The following is a 16,007-nucleotide window of genomic DNA, read 5'->3' on the forward strand; positions in this document are numbered from 1 at the left end:
TGAAATGAAATGGAGTGGTAACTAATATGATTCCATTATTTGGATTTATAAATAATGGATAAAATAGAATGGAGTAGGATGGAATTCATTCCATCCCATTTATCAAGTTCCCCATTTTTTGTTCATTCAATTTAGGATGTATGTGATGGAATAATGTATTTTTAATAAAATAACTAATAATAGAGTGAGATCTATATTCTATTCCATTCCACTTTTCATCAATCCAAACATAAATGAAAGTTTAAGTTTAAATGAGGGGGTGGGAGACTTATTCCTAGTGGATTTGGTTTCCAAGCCCAATTTACACCCCCGAAATAAATAAAAAATAAAAAAAACTAAGAGAGGGATCTCCTCATCGTTGAGTTTGGTTTCACTGTAGTGAAGTCGTTGTTACATCTCAATCGAATTCCTCAAAACAATTTCTGAAAATCTAACCAACTTCATCCCTTACTTCCTCTTTCTTTCTTCCCACAAACACCAGATCTTTCTCTCTCTTTCTCTAAATTTTCCTCTTCCATTTTCCCGACAATCTGAAGAAAAAACAATGGAAAAAATGAATAAAGCCTTTGAGAAAGTGAAAATGATGGTAGGAATGGAAGTCGAAGACGAAGAGCAACAAGCTGCAGCATTGGATAACGAAAACTCATTCGCTTTCATGGACGATTTCAACCGTAACTGCACTTTGACTACCAAACAGGTCTTTTCTCTTCTCAAATTCAATCGTATTTGCTTGCTTTGTTTCAGTAAGAGAGAAAAAAACATAACGATGAGCTGAAAAACGAATTGAAATTGGCTAATTTGAATAGAGCAATGGATATTCAGGTTTTGATTTGAGCGTGGATCTTTGATACTGTGATCTCGTGGTATTTGATTCTCCATTCATGACATTTTTGAAGTTCAAATAAGACCTGATAATGTAGTGCGTGTTTGGTTTTGCGGTGACGAGAATTGATTTAGAGTGATTTGATTGTGTAGAATTGATTTTGATTAAAAGTGATTTGACACTGTGATACAGGGGCATTTGATTCTCCATTCATGACATTTTTGAAGTTCAAATAAGACCTGATAATGTAGTGTGTATTTGGTTTGGCGGAGAATTGATTGAATTGATTTTGATTAAAAGTGAGTTAGATGTAAAGTGATTTATGTTTGGATACATCTATGTAAAAGTGATTCGAACAACAAATTTTAGTGTAAAAATCACGTTTAAACTAAAAAACTACCAATTGAGCTTAAGTAGAATCAATTCTGGAGGTAGAATCAATTCCAAAATGCTTTCTCAAAATCATTCCAAAATCAATTCTACACCTCTAGAATTGCTTTTGGCTCTTCCAAAAGCTAAATCAAACATACAAGTAGTTGATTAAGGTTTGTTTGGTTTTGCAGAAGGCAATTGATTTTGAGTGAATTATTCTGTAAAATTGATTTTGGCTAAAAGTGAGTTGAAGATAAAGTGATTTATGTTTGGGTAAATTCTTGCAAAAGTGAGTTAAACAATACATTTCAGTGTAAATATGACGTTTAGACTCAAGCTACAAATCCTAGCTTCAAGTAGAATCAATTCTAGAAAACATAATCGAGAAAATCAAATATGTCAAAATCAATTCTACAAATCCAAAATCAATTATTGGTGTTCCAAATGTGAAATGAAACATACACTAACTCTTCGATTATGGCCATTAGGCTGTTTTTTAGACTTATCTTGTTGCCACATGTGTAGAATATTTTGACTTTTTAAACTAAAGTATGCATCAACCTCCTCAAGTGTTATTCCTTACCCAAATTTCTGTTTTGATGAAATGTTTGTTTGATAATTGATTCATTCAACATGTTTTTATATGTATATCTTGCACAATTTTATTGATAAACTTTCTATTTGTGATCAGAGACTTTATGGTTTTGCCATATGCTTTGCTACTGGAGTAACCTGTACACTGTTGGTAAGTTTGACAGCATTGTTTTTCCTCCTAGTTTAGAATTTAGATGAATAAAGATTATGTGCTCTCTCCAATTCAATGTCAAATATTAATTTAAAGCTTGAGCTATTTTGTAAATATGGTCTCACACAAGTGATTGAGTGGATGCGAGATTTTGACTATATTTCTTTGCAGTTTTTGTTCCAAGTTTCTTGAGCCTTCATAAGATAGTAAGTGTCATGCAAAAAAAGATAGACTTTCTTTTCGTTTTAGAAAAAAACAACTTATATGCTTATGTGTTCTTTATTCGTCTGTGGTCATGCAATTAAGTGTACCGTGTTAGTTTTCCTCTCATGTTAACATGATTGTCACAAACACAACTTTCAAAGCTTGTCATTTTGTAGAAGTTAGATCCAAAATATCATCTACTTATTATTATTAAGTTCACTATCCACAATTTATACGCGGCTTCTAACCAATACTAAATATATCCCCAATGCCCGAAGCTCCTACATTGCCAGTTGCTAGTGTGGGCTCTAAGCAAGATCAGCTTAATCAAGCCTTATTTCTAGGACTAGATAGGGTGTTTCTACAACTACAATCTATAATCCCCAATATCTTTACAGAAGGAAGTGGCCTTTACCATTGTGCAAGTGCACCTTCCACTTCTGACTAACTCTTGGTGCAATAAATATATTATGTTTATATTGATATTGGATAATGTAATTATAATATGGAGGTTTAAATGCTTTCTCTAATTATGCTACCTTTGATGATGTTCTCCACTAGATTGTTTCTAACTTCATTCAAAAAGTTAATGATACTTGAAAGCAACTAGTGTTGAACATGGGTAATAAGCTACTATACTTTCAGATTTTGTTACTAAAATTTAATGTTAGGTTATAATGGATGAAGTGGAAATCACATATGTACTATATAAGTATAGTGAACATGTTTCATATTGGTTTCTCACCTTTGTCTTTTCAATGAGATGGGAACATGAATTATTTTACTACCATTTTGAAAACTTAATGAATAAGTGTCGGTCTTTATACCTGTATATAGTATATTAGTTTCTTAACTCAAGTTTATATTGGCTGACATGAATATTGACTAATTAATGGCAATTCATCCTCATCTTGCAGTCTATGCTTGTTTTCCTCAAACCAATCAAGTTTGGGATAACTTTCACTCTTGGCAATTTGCTTTCACTTGGAAGGTATGCCATGTCTTCCATTTTTATGATTATACTATGATGTTGTTTGGTGATGTCTCTAGTTCTATAGATTTCCATTCACAGGTTTCAAATATTTTGAGAAAGAATATTGTTATGTTGCTATGGCCAGTAATGGAAAATGTGGGTTTTCTGGGAGGGGGTTGTGAGAGAAACTGGTACCAAGCATAGACATATAAAGATAATAACTGATTTTTATTGAATGATCTCTTGAGAAAGGTCCTGAAGTCAGAGATTCAGTCATGTAATTATACAACAGAGAATTACAAGAGAACTCAGAAACTGGGGACACAGTTACAATTTTCCTCCTATAATTAGAGACCTTGGTCTCTTCCTCCCATAACCAGTCAATAACTTCACAATAATTACTTTCTTATTAACTCTCTAATGAGATTTAATAGAACAGTGGCTCAGAAAACTTGAATAATCCTGTAAATTGTATTAGGACATAGAAACAATTACCGAATTAGCAACTAAAAATCTGATAGAGATATTGATCTAACAGCCCACTAGCCAAAATGGCTCCCTTTACCAGGATGAACCTGATGATCTCATTCTTATTAATAACAGATTTCTTGGATGCCTCCTTCTCAACCCCTAGCCTATTATTATATAACTAACTCCTTGTTCTGTTTCCACGTTTCCTGCTGCCAGCTCAGCATCACTCTTCCCTTTGTAAAGTTTCCTGTGATAGGCTCTCCATACATTGGGCCTAGTCCCATTGTCACCTAAATATTGACCCAATTCATCCTCTACACCCCTATCAAGGCTTAACATGTTGCAGGAGGAATTATGTTCCATTTACTTATGACACCAATCACAGTTCCAATTCTATGAGGATATTTCAGAAGACAATTGTTTACTATAATACTATGGTACATATACGGAAAAATATTTCTGAATATAATTTCAAATTGTGTAAAGAGCACAATCGCTAACTTATATTTATAAGCTAGATGCTAACCAAATAGGCCGGACAAAATTTGGCCCATGACAACAAATACAAACTAATTCCTACTAATTACAAAAATCATTTACAACATTCACTTCCAACCTAGTGAATGAATATATTATCATTCCCAACTTGTTAGTAAGTTTACTAAATCGTTATGTTGGCAAAGCCCTTTGTTAACACAAAAACTAGTTGATGCTTAGAAGGAATAATGCAAGCTGCTGCTACCAATCCATTGTCTAGATTCTCCTTGACGAAGTGTCGTCTATCTCCATGTGTTTTGTCATGTCATGATATGCGCAATTATGAACAATATGGCCTTCATACTTTATTTTCAGATCATCTAACACAGTATTCATCCAAAATAACTCATCTATTATTCAATAGCCACACTTGCTTGAGCTACTATATTTTGCTTCTTACTTCTCCATAGTCGGGCTTCTACCACTCTTGAACAATAGTCCTCTCCTTAGACTTAAATTGCTATATTGCATGACACATGATATTTGTGAATTTGAGCCCTTTTCTAACGTCAGACGAATCTCCTTCTGTTAGGGTGGCCTCCACATGATACTTGTGAATCATTGTGAATAGTATGACGAATAGAGGTGTGTACAAGTCTCTGCTATGTACAGTGAGAATCATGAGTCGTTCGTATGTCTGCTGCCCTGGCCATATAACACAACCATGAAAATAACTTAAGGTTTTTATGCATCCCCTCGGTAAACACATGCAAGCCTATGAGTGATGCACTGTTTACTATTAAAGTTTTAAATGCTATGAATGATAGCAACCAGGGTTTATACTACTTAAACTGTGTATTTATTGATTGAAAGTGGAGCTTCACGGCCCCTTACTCTCCCCTCTCTTTTATAACAGAAATGTTTCCTCAAATTCATGGAATAACCTAACTACTTTTATTCTGACAAGCTTCTAGAAGCTGTCCTTATGTGGATTGGGCCCAATGATTGGATCATCAAACATATGGGAATTCAATGCTCTATCAATTGACTTATTCCTTTCCAATGTTAGCATAATCTTTTAAAGCATTTCCCATATTGAGTTTGTACGATAATATTGAATGAAGATTTGAAGCACCAGAAATATTAGAAATTTGGAGCAAGTCCCCAAATACTGAAATGAATTAAGAGTAAATTGTTCAGTACTTTTGCAAAAATTAGGAGAAAAAGTTACACACGGTGCTTGGAAAACTCACTAGAATCACATTTTAACGACTCAACAAATTGTTCTATACACAATGATATAAACATAGACTTCACCAATGAAAATAGGGATGCCCAAGACACTTGCGTTGAAGCCAAACCTGAGAAGTACTGTGAGAATTGCAGTCAGACCGAAGACAGGAAAATAGTGCCTTCTCACTAGAACATGCACCATCCACCCCACATCTTTTATAACAATGTAGTATATTCCTCTTTGTTCCTTAGCAATTCAATCACCCGTCTCGTGGCAAGATCTTAAAAAAACACAATGAAAAGAGAAAAATGTCATTGGGCACTTTAAGTGCTACACAGGTTTATCTATAGAAGCAAGATTACTATAGTTTGGGAAAAATTTGAATCTTTACTGTGTATTATTTTTCCTTTAACCTTGGTCTCGTAGCTGTTTGGTTTTCTTCAAATACTAAGTGGGAGTCTTTTTTATGGCAGCACAGCATTCCTCATAGGTCCTAAAAGGCAAGTATCGATGATGCTTGATCCTGTTCGTATTTATGCAACTGCCATATACATTGCAAGTATGATAATTGCCTTGTTTTGTGCACTTTATGTAAGTCAAAGTGCATCTACAATAGATTAATTTTTACTTCCAACAGAAAAAAGGCTTATTTTAATAGCTCACTATTTCATTGTTTTGCATTTAACAGATTCATAACAAGTTACTTACACTTCTCGCGATTATCTTGGAGTTTGGGGCGTTAGTTTGGTATGTTATAATTTTTCCAAATGCATTCCATATAACCTTTTTTTATAGTACCTTCAGTGTGGTGTATACGCACATTAAATTCTCATAAATCTTATGAGGATTGAGGCATAAGGTGTATGCTACATGGCCTGTATGACATTACCATACTGAAATTAGTATAATGATTTTTCTGTCTCAGTTTTGATACTCACAGTCAAGGCACATGCTTCTAATATTGCATCAATATGTTTTATATTATGTAAATTATTATATGCTTAAACATCTTAGATAAACTGATACTTCAATTTTGATCGACTGTCACATCATCCGAAGTGTTTGACTACCCATACAATATTTTATCTTTTATCTCACTCCAACATACAATATGATATGATAGCCTTTGAGCATGCAATATGATTATCCAAATGGGACACTATGCTTGTTTCTACTCATGTGTACAATGATTTAACCCTCTCAATAATTCTGGTATTTTGATTGACAGGTATAGTTTGAGCTACATCCCTTTTGCTAGGTCCATGGTTTCAAAGATCATGGTTTCATGTTTTGACACAGAATTTTAGGTATCACTCAAAATACTATGGCATCCTCTGTTGAACTGCATTGATGATACCTTGAAAATACTTGCAATCCTGAAGAATGACTGTCGCGGAAATATAGATGGATAGATTGTGACTCATCCTTGTCTGCTACTCGCTTTTCTTGAGTCATGTCTATGTTCCATTTGTTTGGTTGAAGTAAATTCTTGTGCATTTGTATAATGTTGTCGATGAGCTAATGTAAAGAGTTTTGTTTCTCTCAACCTGTTGTCCTTTGTTTGCTCTTTTTTTCATTTTAGTTGTTTTCAAATGATGAAATCCCAGTGTCCTTTAGGTAAGACTGTGTCTAAAGTAGGACTGTTAAAAATGAAATCCCAGTGGTGCTTTGGGTAAGGTTGTGTCTCACATAGGAGTGTTAAAAAGAATAAAAATCCGAGCTAATCGAAAGCACCGAAGCACAACGAAAAGAACTGAACCGTACCAAGAAATTCAGGAACAAAACCAGTTTGGTTTGTAAACTATTCGGTAGTTTGTACTTTCCAGAGTGGTTTAGATTGTAATTGTGTTCCCATATTTATCACCTTTTTTTTTAAATTGTAGCCAGCCCCCTAAAATATGTACTAATACTTTATGATCAGTCTTTGAAACTTTATAAGCTAAATTTCGAACCTTTAAATAATTATAAAAAGATTCATGCTTATTAACCTGAATTTACGGCCGTCGTCTCAACTTGTCCTTGACTTTGACGAATACCCTGCTTTGATCTAGCGAGTGCGAGTTTTCGAGATCCAATTTCACAAAGATTTCTGAGATTGTTATGGTATAGTTAATTAAAAAAATTGAATTAAACTATAGTAAAAATGCATTCAAATTGAATCGTTTCAATTTATTTAGAATTGAATCAAACAAAAATTATTGATTTGATATACTATTTTGAAATTCTGAATTTTACCCCGTAGATGAAAGTTAATTTTTCCAAATCGAACAATTTATTAAATAATCAAATTATTAAACTATTTTTAATTCTTTTTAAAAAAATATAAAATTTGTTTTTAGTATTTTTCATTTTCAGTTTTAGTTTGATTTTAGTTTCGATTTTATTTTTGATTCAATTCTATAAATGTTTGTGTAATATGATTTTAGTTACTAATTAAATATAATAGTCCGGTTATTTTATCTTTGGCGATTAGATTCTCTTGAAGATTTTTTTTACCTAATGAGCAATTCCATCCTTAGGAGGGAAAAATGCTTTTCACATATTGTAGTGAAAAGTAGCATCTCTTTTGCATGAAGCAGGAGTTGACACACTAGAATGTTTTTGTTCTGGATACATCAACAAAAGACACATCAATGCACCATGCTGAATCCCACGTTTCTTATCTTCATCAACATGGTTGAACCCTAGTCTTATAAGTGGCTCTTTTACTCTTTTTGCTAAATGTGGAGATCCTGGTGTGCTAGATATGTCAGCTGGCAATGAATTATGAGTACCATATATATATATATATATATATATATATATATAATATATATATATATATATAGAGAGAGAGAGAGAGAGAGATTATTTATGTTTTATGCAAGTTGAGGAGTATTTACCTCTTATCTACTTATATAGAGATATAAGTCTAAATATTTGCAATTTAAGTTTTTTTCATCGACAGATTTACCTCCTATTCAATTTAATTAATTGATGTGACACCCAAATTTATAATGTGAGAGTTATTCTATATTACTCAATTTGTGTCATAAAAATATCTCATATCCATTTTTTTTATGTCTTAAAATAAATATCTAATAGAATCTTAATACAATATTTTTTTACTACTATATATTTATTTATTAACTTTCACTATTTCAACTATTTTACTAACTATAATAAATAAAAGTATTTTAATAAATAATATTAATTTTATCATTGAAATTAATCCATCTATTTTTTTTAAGAATCACGTAGAGCTTGAATAATATATTTATTTTGAGACGGAGATAGTAAAAAATTGTAATGTAAAATATGAGAGATCAATCTTTTAATAGATTCAAAATTATGTCATTTTAAGTGGGGACTAAAATCGATATAGAAAAAATGGACTATTATCACATAATTATTTACGAATGCTTTAAGCGGTGTATGAAATGTATCATTGTTCGATACTTATATGACATTTGATATATTGAATGTATCATTGTTCGATACTTATATGACACATGTATAACATGTGTCGAAAAAATTAGACAAATATTAAAAAAGTTAGACAAGTGTCCCATTGATTTTTTTCTTCAATATTCGTTAAATTGATGCTCAACACCTATATAACAATCATATAACAAGTATAAGACATTTCAATCAAATATCTCTTTTTCTTTTCTTTTTTACTTCCATACACCTTATATATATTTTTTACAAATTACACACATTTAAATTGATTAAATATGTATTGTAACATACTTTAATTTTGATTAAAATACTTTTAACTCTATTATTAATATATATGGATAAGTGAAGGTCAAACACTATATATATATATATATATATAGTATTGGGTGTCACTGTCTTATATTTTTGACATTATCGATGTAAGAGTATGCACGTGTGGTGTTCCGATGTCTAAATCAAAGTCCATGCTTCATAGTTTTTTTAGGTCCTCGTCTTTCCATTCTCCTAGCTTTTCAGCCATTACTCTAAGGCTAACTTCTAAACAACCTCAACATCAGACAAAAACATTTCAGTAAAAAATTTCCAAAAATTTCAAAAACTTCAAGCCAAACTAGAGATGAAGAGAGAGAATAAATTCATAACAAACAATTACAATCAGGTGTAGTATTAGAGTACACACCTTTTAAACAAGAATATTTTGCGTATAAAAGAAAATAAAAAAAACTAAATTGTGAGCCATTACACAACCAGAGACCTAACACCCATATATAATATTCGTCTAGAATTATATTATTCATAGTGTAAATTGATTCTGACACAACATAAATACTTGCCAACATCGTTTTATATATATATATATATATATTATATATATATATATATTATATATTATATATATATATATATATATATATATATATAAATAATATATAATATATGACACGATATAAAAAAATATCTAAACAAAACTAGGATCTATCTATAAAATTCACAAAAATACACATCGGAAAGATAATGAAACAAGACATCTTACCACATAGAGAAAATCATCATCAATTCTCAACAACACGTCTATCAAAGATTCTTTCTTTTGGCCAAATATATTGTCCTCTAGGGGTGGACATCGGTTGGGTTGGATCGGTTTTCGGGCCCAAATTCCCAATCCGACCTAACCATCGGTTGGAAAAAACATAACCAAAACCGACCGGTTTGCAATTCGGTTATTTTCGATTTCGGTTTTGTTCGGTTCGGTTTCATAATGCGGTTTATTCGGTTTTTAAAATAATTGAGCTCATTCCAAAATAAACCCAACACAAGTGGATTTTATCTAGGATTTAAATAGCATAATTTTATACTAGTCTTTAAACTTTTAGTTTACTTATGAACAAAAAAATAAAACAATATATCTTAAAACTTATGAAATTGCTGCATTTTTCGGAAATGGGAGCTTAATTGACTCATTTGAAGCAGAATCGTCGAATCATGTCAGCATTTTTTTCCTATGAAATATTATTAGTATCACTACTATTGTAATTTTCTGCATTGTTGTATTTTCTGCAACATCCCTCCAATCCATCGCAGTTGCGCGAAAGAATAACATCGGGCGCCTCCTCAATTTCATCTGCAGGCTAATAATGAAAGCAGTCAAAATAACAAAAGTAAGAAAACTCACCAAACATGATCAAGAAGCAAAAATGTGACTATTCAAGTCTATTATACCTGCCATAGTTCCAGTAGATGCCATAGCAAAAAATTGAAGATCATAACCAAGCAAAAGATCTTTCCTGCCCATGCTCCACAAGAGAGGTATCTAGACATAATTGAAACAGAATGACCAGCGGATTTCCTTTTACAACTAGATGTTCCTATTAGAATCAAATTGAATCAGTGAAGGTGTTTACCGTGAGAGACGTTCAAGTAGGTTTTGATCGGAACACTTCAGAGCACGGTCATATACAATTTCGGTCCTTTTGGAAACATCATGCCAACTATAGAGTTCCCTCATCTAGAGATAATAGATTAATAGATTGAGTAAGTAACTAGTTTATCCAGTGAAAGCAAAAGGAAAGGGTCATTTGAACTACAAACTCACTCGATTGTGCATGACTTGAGGATCAATTTTAGGCAGCATAGTTATTGCCCTTTGGATTGCGCGCACCATATCACTTGGATCAGGTTCTGCCAAAACAATCATGTCATCTGGTACAACCTATACCATGGAAGTGAATATCAACCCCCATATGTTAGCATTCCAAAATCATGGAATTGAAAAGAAAGGCATTTATATATCATAGAAGAATAGAAAGAAAATCTGTGGTACCTACCTCAGGAACACCTCCGACACGCGTGCTGACTGTTAACAATCCACAGCTAGCAGCCTCTAATATGGCTATGCAAAAAGCTTCTGTTAAGGAACTGTAACAGTGCAAAGATCAGGTAGGACAATAAATACAAAAAAATAATATTGGATACACCTCAGAATGATAAAGTTCATGTCCTTAATATCTTCAAATCAATAACAAAGAATCAGAAAAGATGTATTTGTGACTCAATCTAGTTTGGATCAGATATTAACTGTTTGAAGTGGATTCATGACATAGGTCAGCATGTTACGTTAACCAACCAATGGTACATAAGCAAAAAGTAGAAAGTAGCAACAATCACTAATTTATTTTGGGGGTTATTCGGTTGAAATGGTGTCCCTTTGCTCCAGAGGTCATGTTACAAACTGGTGTAAATTTCTTCTTAGATTAACAAGTGTCTGTTAAGTCGACATTATAAACATGCTAGGACGAGAAATGTTGTATAGTAGTGAATGTCAGGCAGAATATAACAATAGCAAAAACAAATGTAGAAGATCCAACAGATAATTACAAATCATGACGGAGTATGAATTCATACCCATATAATGACTCATTTGAACAGATATAGGTCAGCATGTTACTCCATACTGCTCACAATAGAAATTTTCATTTCATCAGACATAAAAACGAAAACATGATTCTAGATAAGAGTTCATTCAGTTTTTAATGCATAAGCATGTTACTTGCACAATGCAAGATTCCAACAAACCTCGTGCTCACAAGTGCTTCGGGCTAAGGAATATTCTATATCCCAGATGGTCATACCTTGTTGGTTACTATGCATACACAAGTACAAGAAGAAAAAAAATGAAAAACTGTACAAGACTTCTTTTCATACCTTGTACCAGACCCCTTCAAGGCCAGTCTTCCATACTGCAGTACCAGACCCCTATTTCATTCATTTCTATCATTCTTGCATCATATTTTCAAATCATGAATTGAGTGGCATCTTAAACTAGTGGAAATAATGCATCATGCTTGTGAAATAAAACTCATAACTAGTTCCATTTGTCTACCAGACACACTAACTTTGAAATGAGAAAACAGAAAGTTACCTGCATATGTGGGCCAAGGGATGCTTCCACAACCTCTGGCAGTACAGTGTAGTTCCCATCAATATAATGCAAACGAACCTGAATGTTGCTGCTCCCCACCTGAGAAACTGGCAAGGGGTGTTGCAGACCAGAAGTTCGGCGACAGAGGTCCATAACTACTAGAAAAAGAACCTTGACCTGCATTACTAGTGCTTTAAAACCTCAAGTGAAATAACAGTTCAACTGCTATAAGCAAAGGAATGAATTGCCATGGTTTCCAAACATTTATGTCAGTCACAAATAACAAAAATAAGATATTTTAGGCAAGTTGTAACTAAGTTATACCTCTTCAAAAGTATACCCCTGACCTGCATTTCCAGTACCAAATCTTGAACGCCCTAGAGACTGTTCTTCACCTCCTCTTCACCATCCTTAGTTTCAAAAAATGACTCCAAAAAAGAAAGGCTTGTCTTATTGAATCACAAAGTTGAAATGGATGTCAACTGCATCATTGTCTATTTTATTTTTAGCTTAATTTTGAAAATTTTATTATTGAAAAAATTCTGATAGTATGTTAATTATCATTATACAATCAATTAGTAATGCTAACAACCCTTTCATTTTAACACTTTCTTTATCATTAATTTTTTTATCAATAAAAACACAAATAAGTTCTATCATTTTATGTGAAATCTATTTTCAAAGGAAAAGACCTATATATGTTTCACTCAATAAAAGAGTGGGTGTTTGAGAGGGAAACAAATTCCCTCCAACATTTTTGGTTCTGTCACCTGTCCTATACAATATTGACAGTTGGATTTAATTTTAATTATTTAATTATTTTTCACTCTTTCTTTCTTCCATGCTATTAAATTAAGTTAATAGACCGGATGGAAACAGAATCGAAAGCACCGAACATTCCACTGGAGATGATCCGGATTCGTTTGAGAGAGTGTTAAGAAAAAAGAGCAATAAAGAGTATTCTAGCACTTAGTATCAGCATGAAATAGACTTTGTGCCCACTCTTTTAATCTGTTTGTTTACATAATTATAGAAAAGATAGAATTAATTCATACATAGGCATGAGCTAGTACGTGAAGCTTAGTGCTTACTGTAATATTTGCATAACGTCTATACATAACAGCCACAAATTATATATATATATATATATATATATATAGATATATTCAGTCGTGTACGTGTGCATTTCTATAAAACTATGTACTAGTTGGCATGTGCAAATATACCTGCAAGTAAATCGGCAACTTAAATAAGGGAACAAGGTCAGTAGGGGTCAGACATTGGAGTTTTCCACTTGAAGTAAGTTAGAGATGCAATGCAAAGTTGGAATATAATCTTGTGCTAAAAATGTAGACACCTCTGCATATGGTTTTTCTGTTCAGCGGAATTTTTGGGCTACGTTCGATGTATCATTTGGGGTTGCAATTGTTTACACAGTTGCAAGCTAGGAACTCCAACTCCTTGCAAGCTACTTTTGCCGCGCTCCATCTTCCAGTACCAAAACACAACCAACAAAACAAGAATTGTCAATTAGAAACATAAAACAGAAGGAAAAAGATGAGATGAGAAATACACATGGAGTGTGATTACCGAATTCTACTTCATATCCTTTAATATACCAACGCGCACCAATAATTTTCCTGCCATTATATGAAAGGATAAATGTTTAAGAACTGCATCTACTATAGCAGAACTAGAAATAAATTTTAATGATATGCATCCACTGCTTCTTGACATACAGTGTTGTTGAGTAGGCAACCCAAACTCAAATTTCTCTTTAGATGCAAGACTTGTGTAAGAAAATGATTATTTCTTCATAGCAGTAACTTGTGTAATGCTTGAAAAAAGTGATTTCAAACTTGTGTAAGAAAATGATTATTTCTTCATAGCAGTAACTAATGATTCTTCATACTATGATAACGCAACAGCAAATGAAAAAAGTGATAGCAGTAACTTGTGTAATGCTTGAAAAAAGTGATTTCAAACTTGTGTAAGAAAATGATTATTTCTTCATAGCAGTAACTAATGATTCTTCATTTGCTGTTGCGTTATCCAGTAGTTATAGCTTCAAAAATCACTTTTTAAAAATCACTTTTTATTTGAACAGCTAGTTATTAGGTAGCTATAGATAACATGAAGTTTATAACGGCCAAGAGTAAAACCTCAGGCTTCTTATTCCGGAAGTTGTCGGCGAGCTGAGTAGGAACAATATTTACCGACAACACCTTCACAAAATCAATCTGAAGAAGCAGTTTTAGAATCGGAGTTAAAACAAAACAAAGTCAAACCCATCAGAAATAGTTCAACCAAACTTAATATTTCAACCATAGTCAGAGAGAAAGAGAGGGAAAGAGAGAAAGAAAGATAAGGAGTAACTTACATCGGTGGTGATTTGTGGTTGAATAATGGACGGCGACGGTTCTTCGTTAAACAATGAAACCACGAACTAGCATCAACCGAAAAATTGGAAGGTAGAAAGAGTTAGTTCTTAAACGATGAAACCATGAACTGGAAATTGAAAGGATGAACCCTAGAATCAACCGATTACCTGAGAGAATGATGAACCCTAGCGGAGTAACGTTGCTGTTTGTGCGTATGAATCTCACGAAGAAGTGGAACTAATGAATTGAGATTTGAGACTGAGAGAAGTGATGAACCCTAACGTTGCTGTTTCTACTGAACCCTAGCGAAGAAGTGGCTATAACATGATTTCTACTGAACCGGTCGGTTTAGGATATCATCGGGTCCATAAATTCAAACCTAAACCGACCGGTTTAACCCATGTGAACCCAAGATTATTCAAACCGTCAAACCGAAAAACCGACTCACCCGAACCGGTGTCTACGGGGCCACATGGTTCGGTCGGTTTGGGCTGGATTTCGTTAATTTGTCCAGCGCTAGTCCTCCATAAAGAAACAATGTAAATTTACGGTTGATCTCAATCTCACCTAAGTACTAGAAATAAAAACAATAGGACTAACCAACATAAAACAAATGAAGCCATAATATTAACAAACTTATATTGCAATATAAAGAAACACATGAGCAAAAGGAAAAATATTTAGTCTTGTAGGAATGATTTAAAGTAAGGAAATAATGACTGATTTGAAGCAAGGAAATAATGACTCATTCTTATAGGCACAAAATTCATAAGGGGTCATGAAAATACATGGAAGTTAACGACACCTCTCACTCCCATGATGTATAGGTTGGAGATCAATCTCACTCGCCACATAATTACAAAAATTACATTTTAAAAAAAAGAGAAATCTTATCCACCAACTATTATCACATAATAAATTCACTTGTCTTCTCCCTACTAGCACATTTTCAAACTTAAACATCATAGTATCTTTTATAATTACCCCTCAATTCGAATCTAGAAGAGCCATGAATCTAAAAGTAGGAGAAGAAATCAAAGTAATATGAATAATAAAGTAAAGTCCCCATCATCTTACATGACTCATCCAATAAATTTAAATAAGAACAAAACTACAACTGCGACCTAAATTAGGCTCATGCTAACCATTTTAAAAAGAAAATAAATTGTTAAGTTTTTTTAAAGCTTAGTTAGCTAAAGAAATTAAGATTACAAGAGGTAATATAAACCTACTAAACCTTATACCTCCCATACTCATATACTTAATAAAATAAAGCATTGTTAAAATAATTAAAATAAGCGACCAAAAAATGAAATCCTTCTATAATTCCCTGTCATAAAATTTAGTTAAAAGATATTAAAATGAAAATTTCACATTTTCCATTCTAGATATCTTTTACTAATTCATATTTTTATTTAATAGTTTGAATAATTTATTATTATTATTATTATTATTATTATTATTATTA

At 32.7% G+C, this 16,007-nt stretch overlaps 2 protein-coding genes across 10 annotated transcripts; one reads left to right on the forward strand and one right to left on the reverse strand.

Moving 5' to 3' along the window:
- The first annotated feature begins 261 nt into the window (after positions 1-261).
- LOC127131318 (uncharacterized) lies at positions 262-6,845 on the forward strand. Its single transcript, XM_051060245.1, has 6 exons — positions 262-697; positions 1,887-1,940; positions 3,062-3,135; positions 5,773-5,890; positions 5,988-6,046; positions 6,528-6,845. The coding sequence occupies exons 1-6, from the start codon at positions 545-547 to the stop codon at positions 6,604-6,606; spliced, it is 537 nt and encodes a 178-aa protein (XP_050916202.1). The 5' UTR covers positions 262-544; the 3' UTR covers positions 6,607-6,845.
- Positions 6,846-10,042: 3,197 nt separating this feature from the next.
- Positions 10,043-15,221, reverse strand: LOC127131325 (phosphatidylinositol N-acetylglucosaminyltransferase subunit A). 9 transcript variants are annotated; one of them, XM_051060252.1, is made up of 13 exons: positions 14,707-15,220; positions 14,539-14,604; positions 14,321-14,398; positions 13,749-13,798; positions 13,385-13,646; positions 12,483-12,640; positions 12,159-12,335; positions 11,942-11,992; positions 11,065-11,155; positions 10,833-10,949; positions 10,642-10,745; positions 10,460-10,550; positions 10,043-10,361 (listed from the first exon to the last, which is right to left on the reverse strand). In XM_051060252.1, exons 7-13 carry the CDS (start codon positions 12,215-12,217, stop codon positions 10,221-10,223), a joined length of 654 nt encoding a protein of 217 aa, XP_050916209.1. In that variant the 5' UTR covers positions 12,218-12,335; positions 12,483-12,640; positions 13,385-13,646; positions 13,749-13,798; positions 14,321-14,398; positions 14,539-14,604; positions 14,707-15,220; the 3' UTR covers positions 10,043-10,220. The 9 variants fall into 9 exon arrangements, with proteins under 9 accessions (XP_050916209.1, XP_050916214.1, XP_050916220.1 ...); XM_051060257.1 differs by having other exon boundaries at positions 12,483-12,652; XM_051060263.1 differs by having other exon boundaries at positions 12,159-12,640; positions 13,516-13,646; positions 14,707-15,221.
- Positions 15,222-16,007: the final 786 nt, after the last annotated feature.

Source organism: Lathyrus oleraceus, chromosome 1, assembly GCF_024323335.1.
Source record: "Lathyrus oleraceus cultivar Zhongwan6 chromosome 1, CAAS_Psat_ZW6_1.0, whole genome shotgun sequence".
NCBI lineage: Eukaryota > Viridiplantae > Streptophyta > Magnoliopsida > Fabales > Fabaceae > Lathyrus > Lathyrus oleraceus.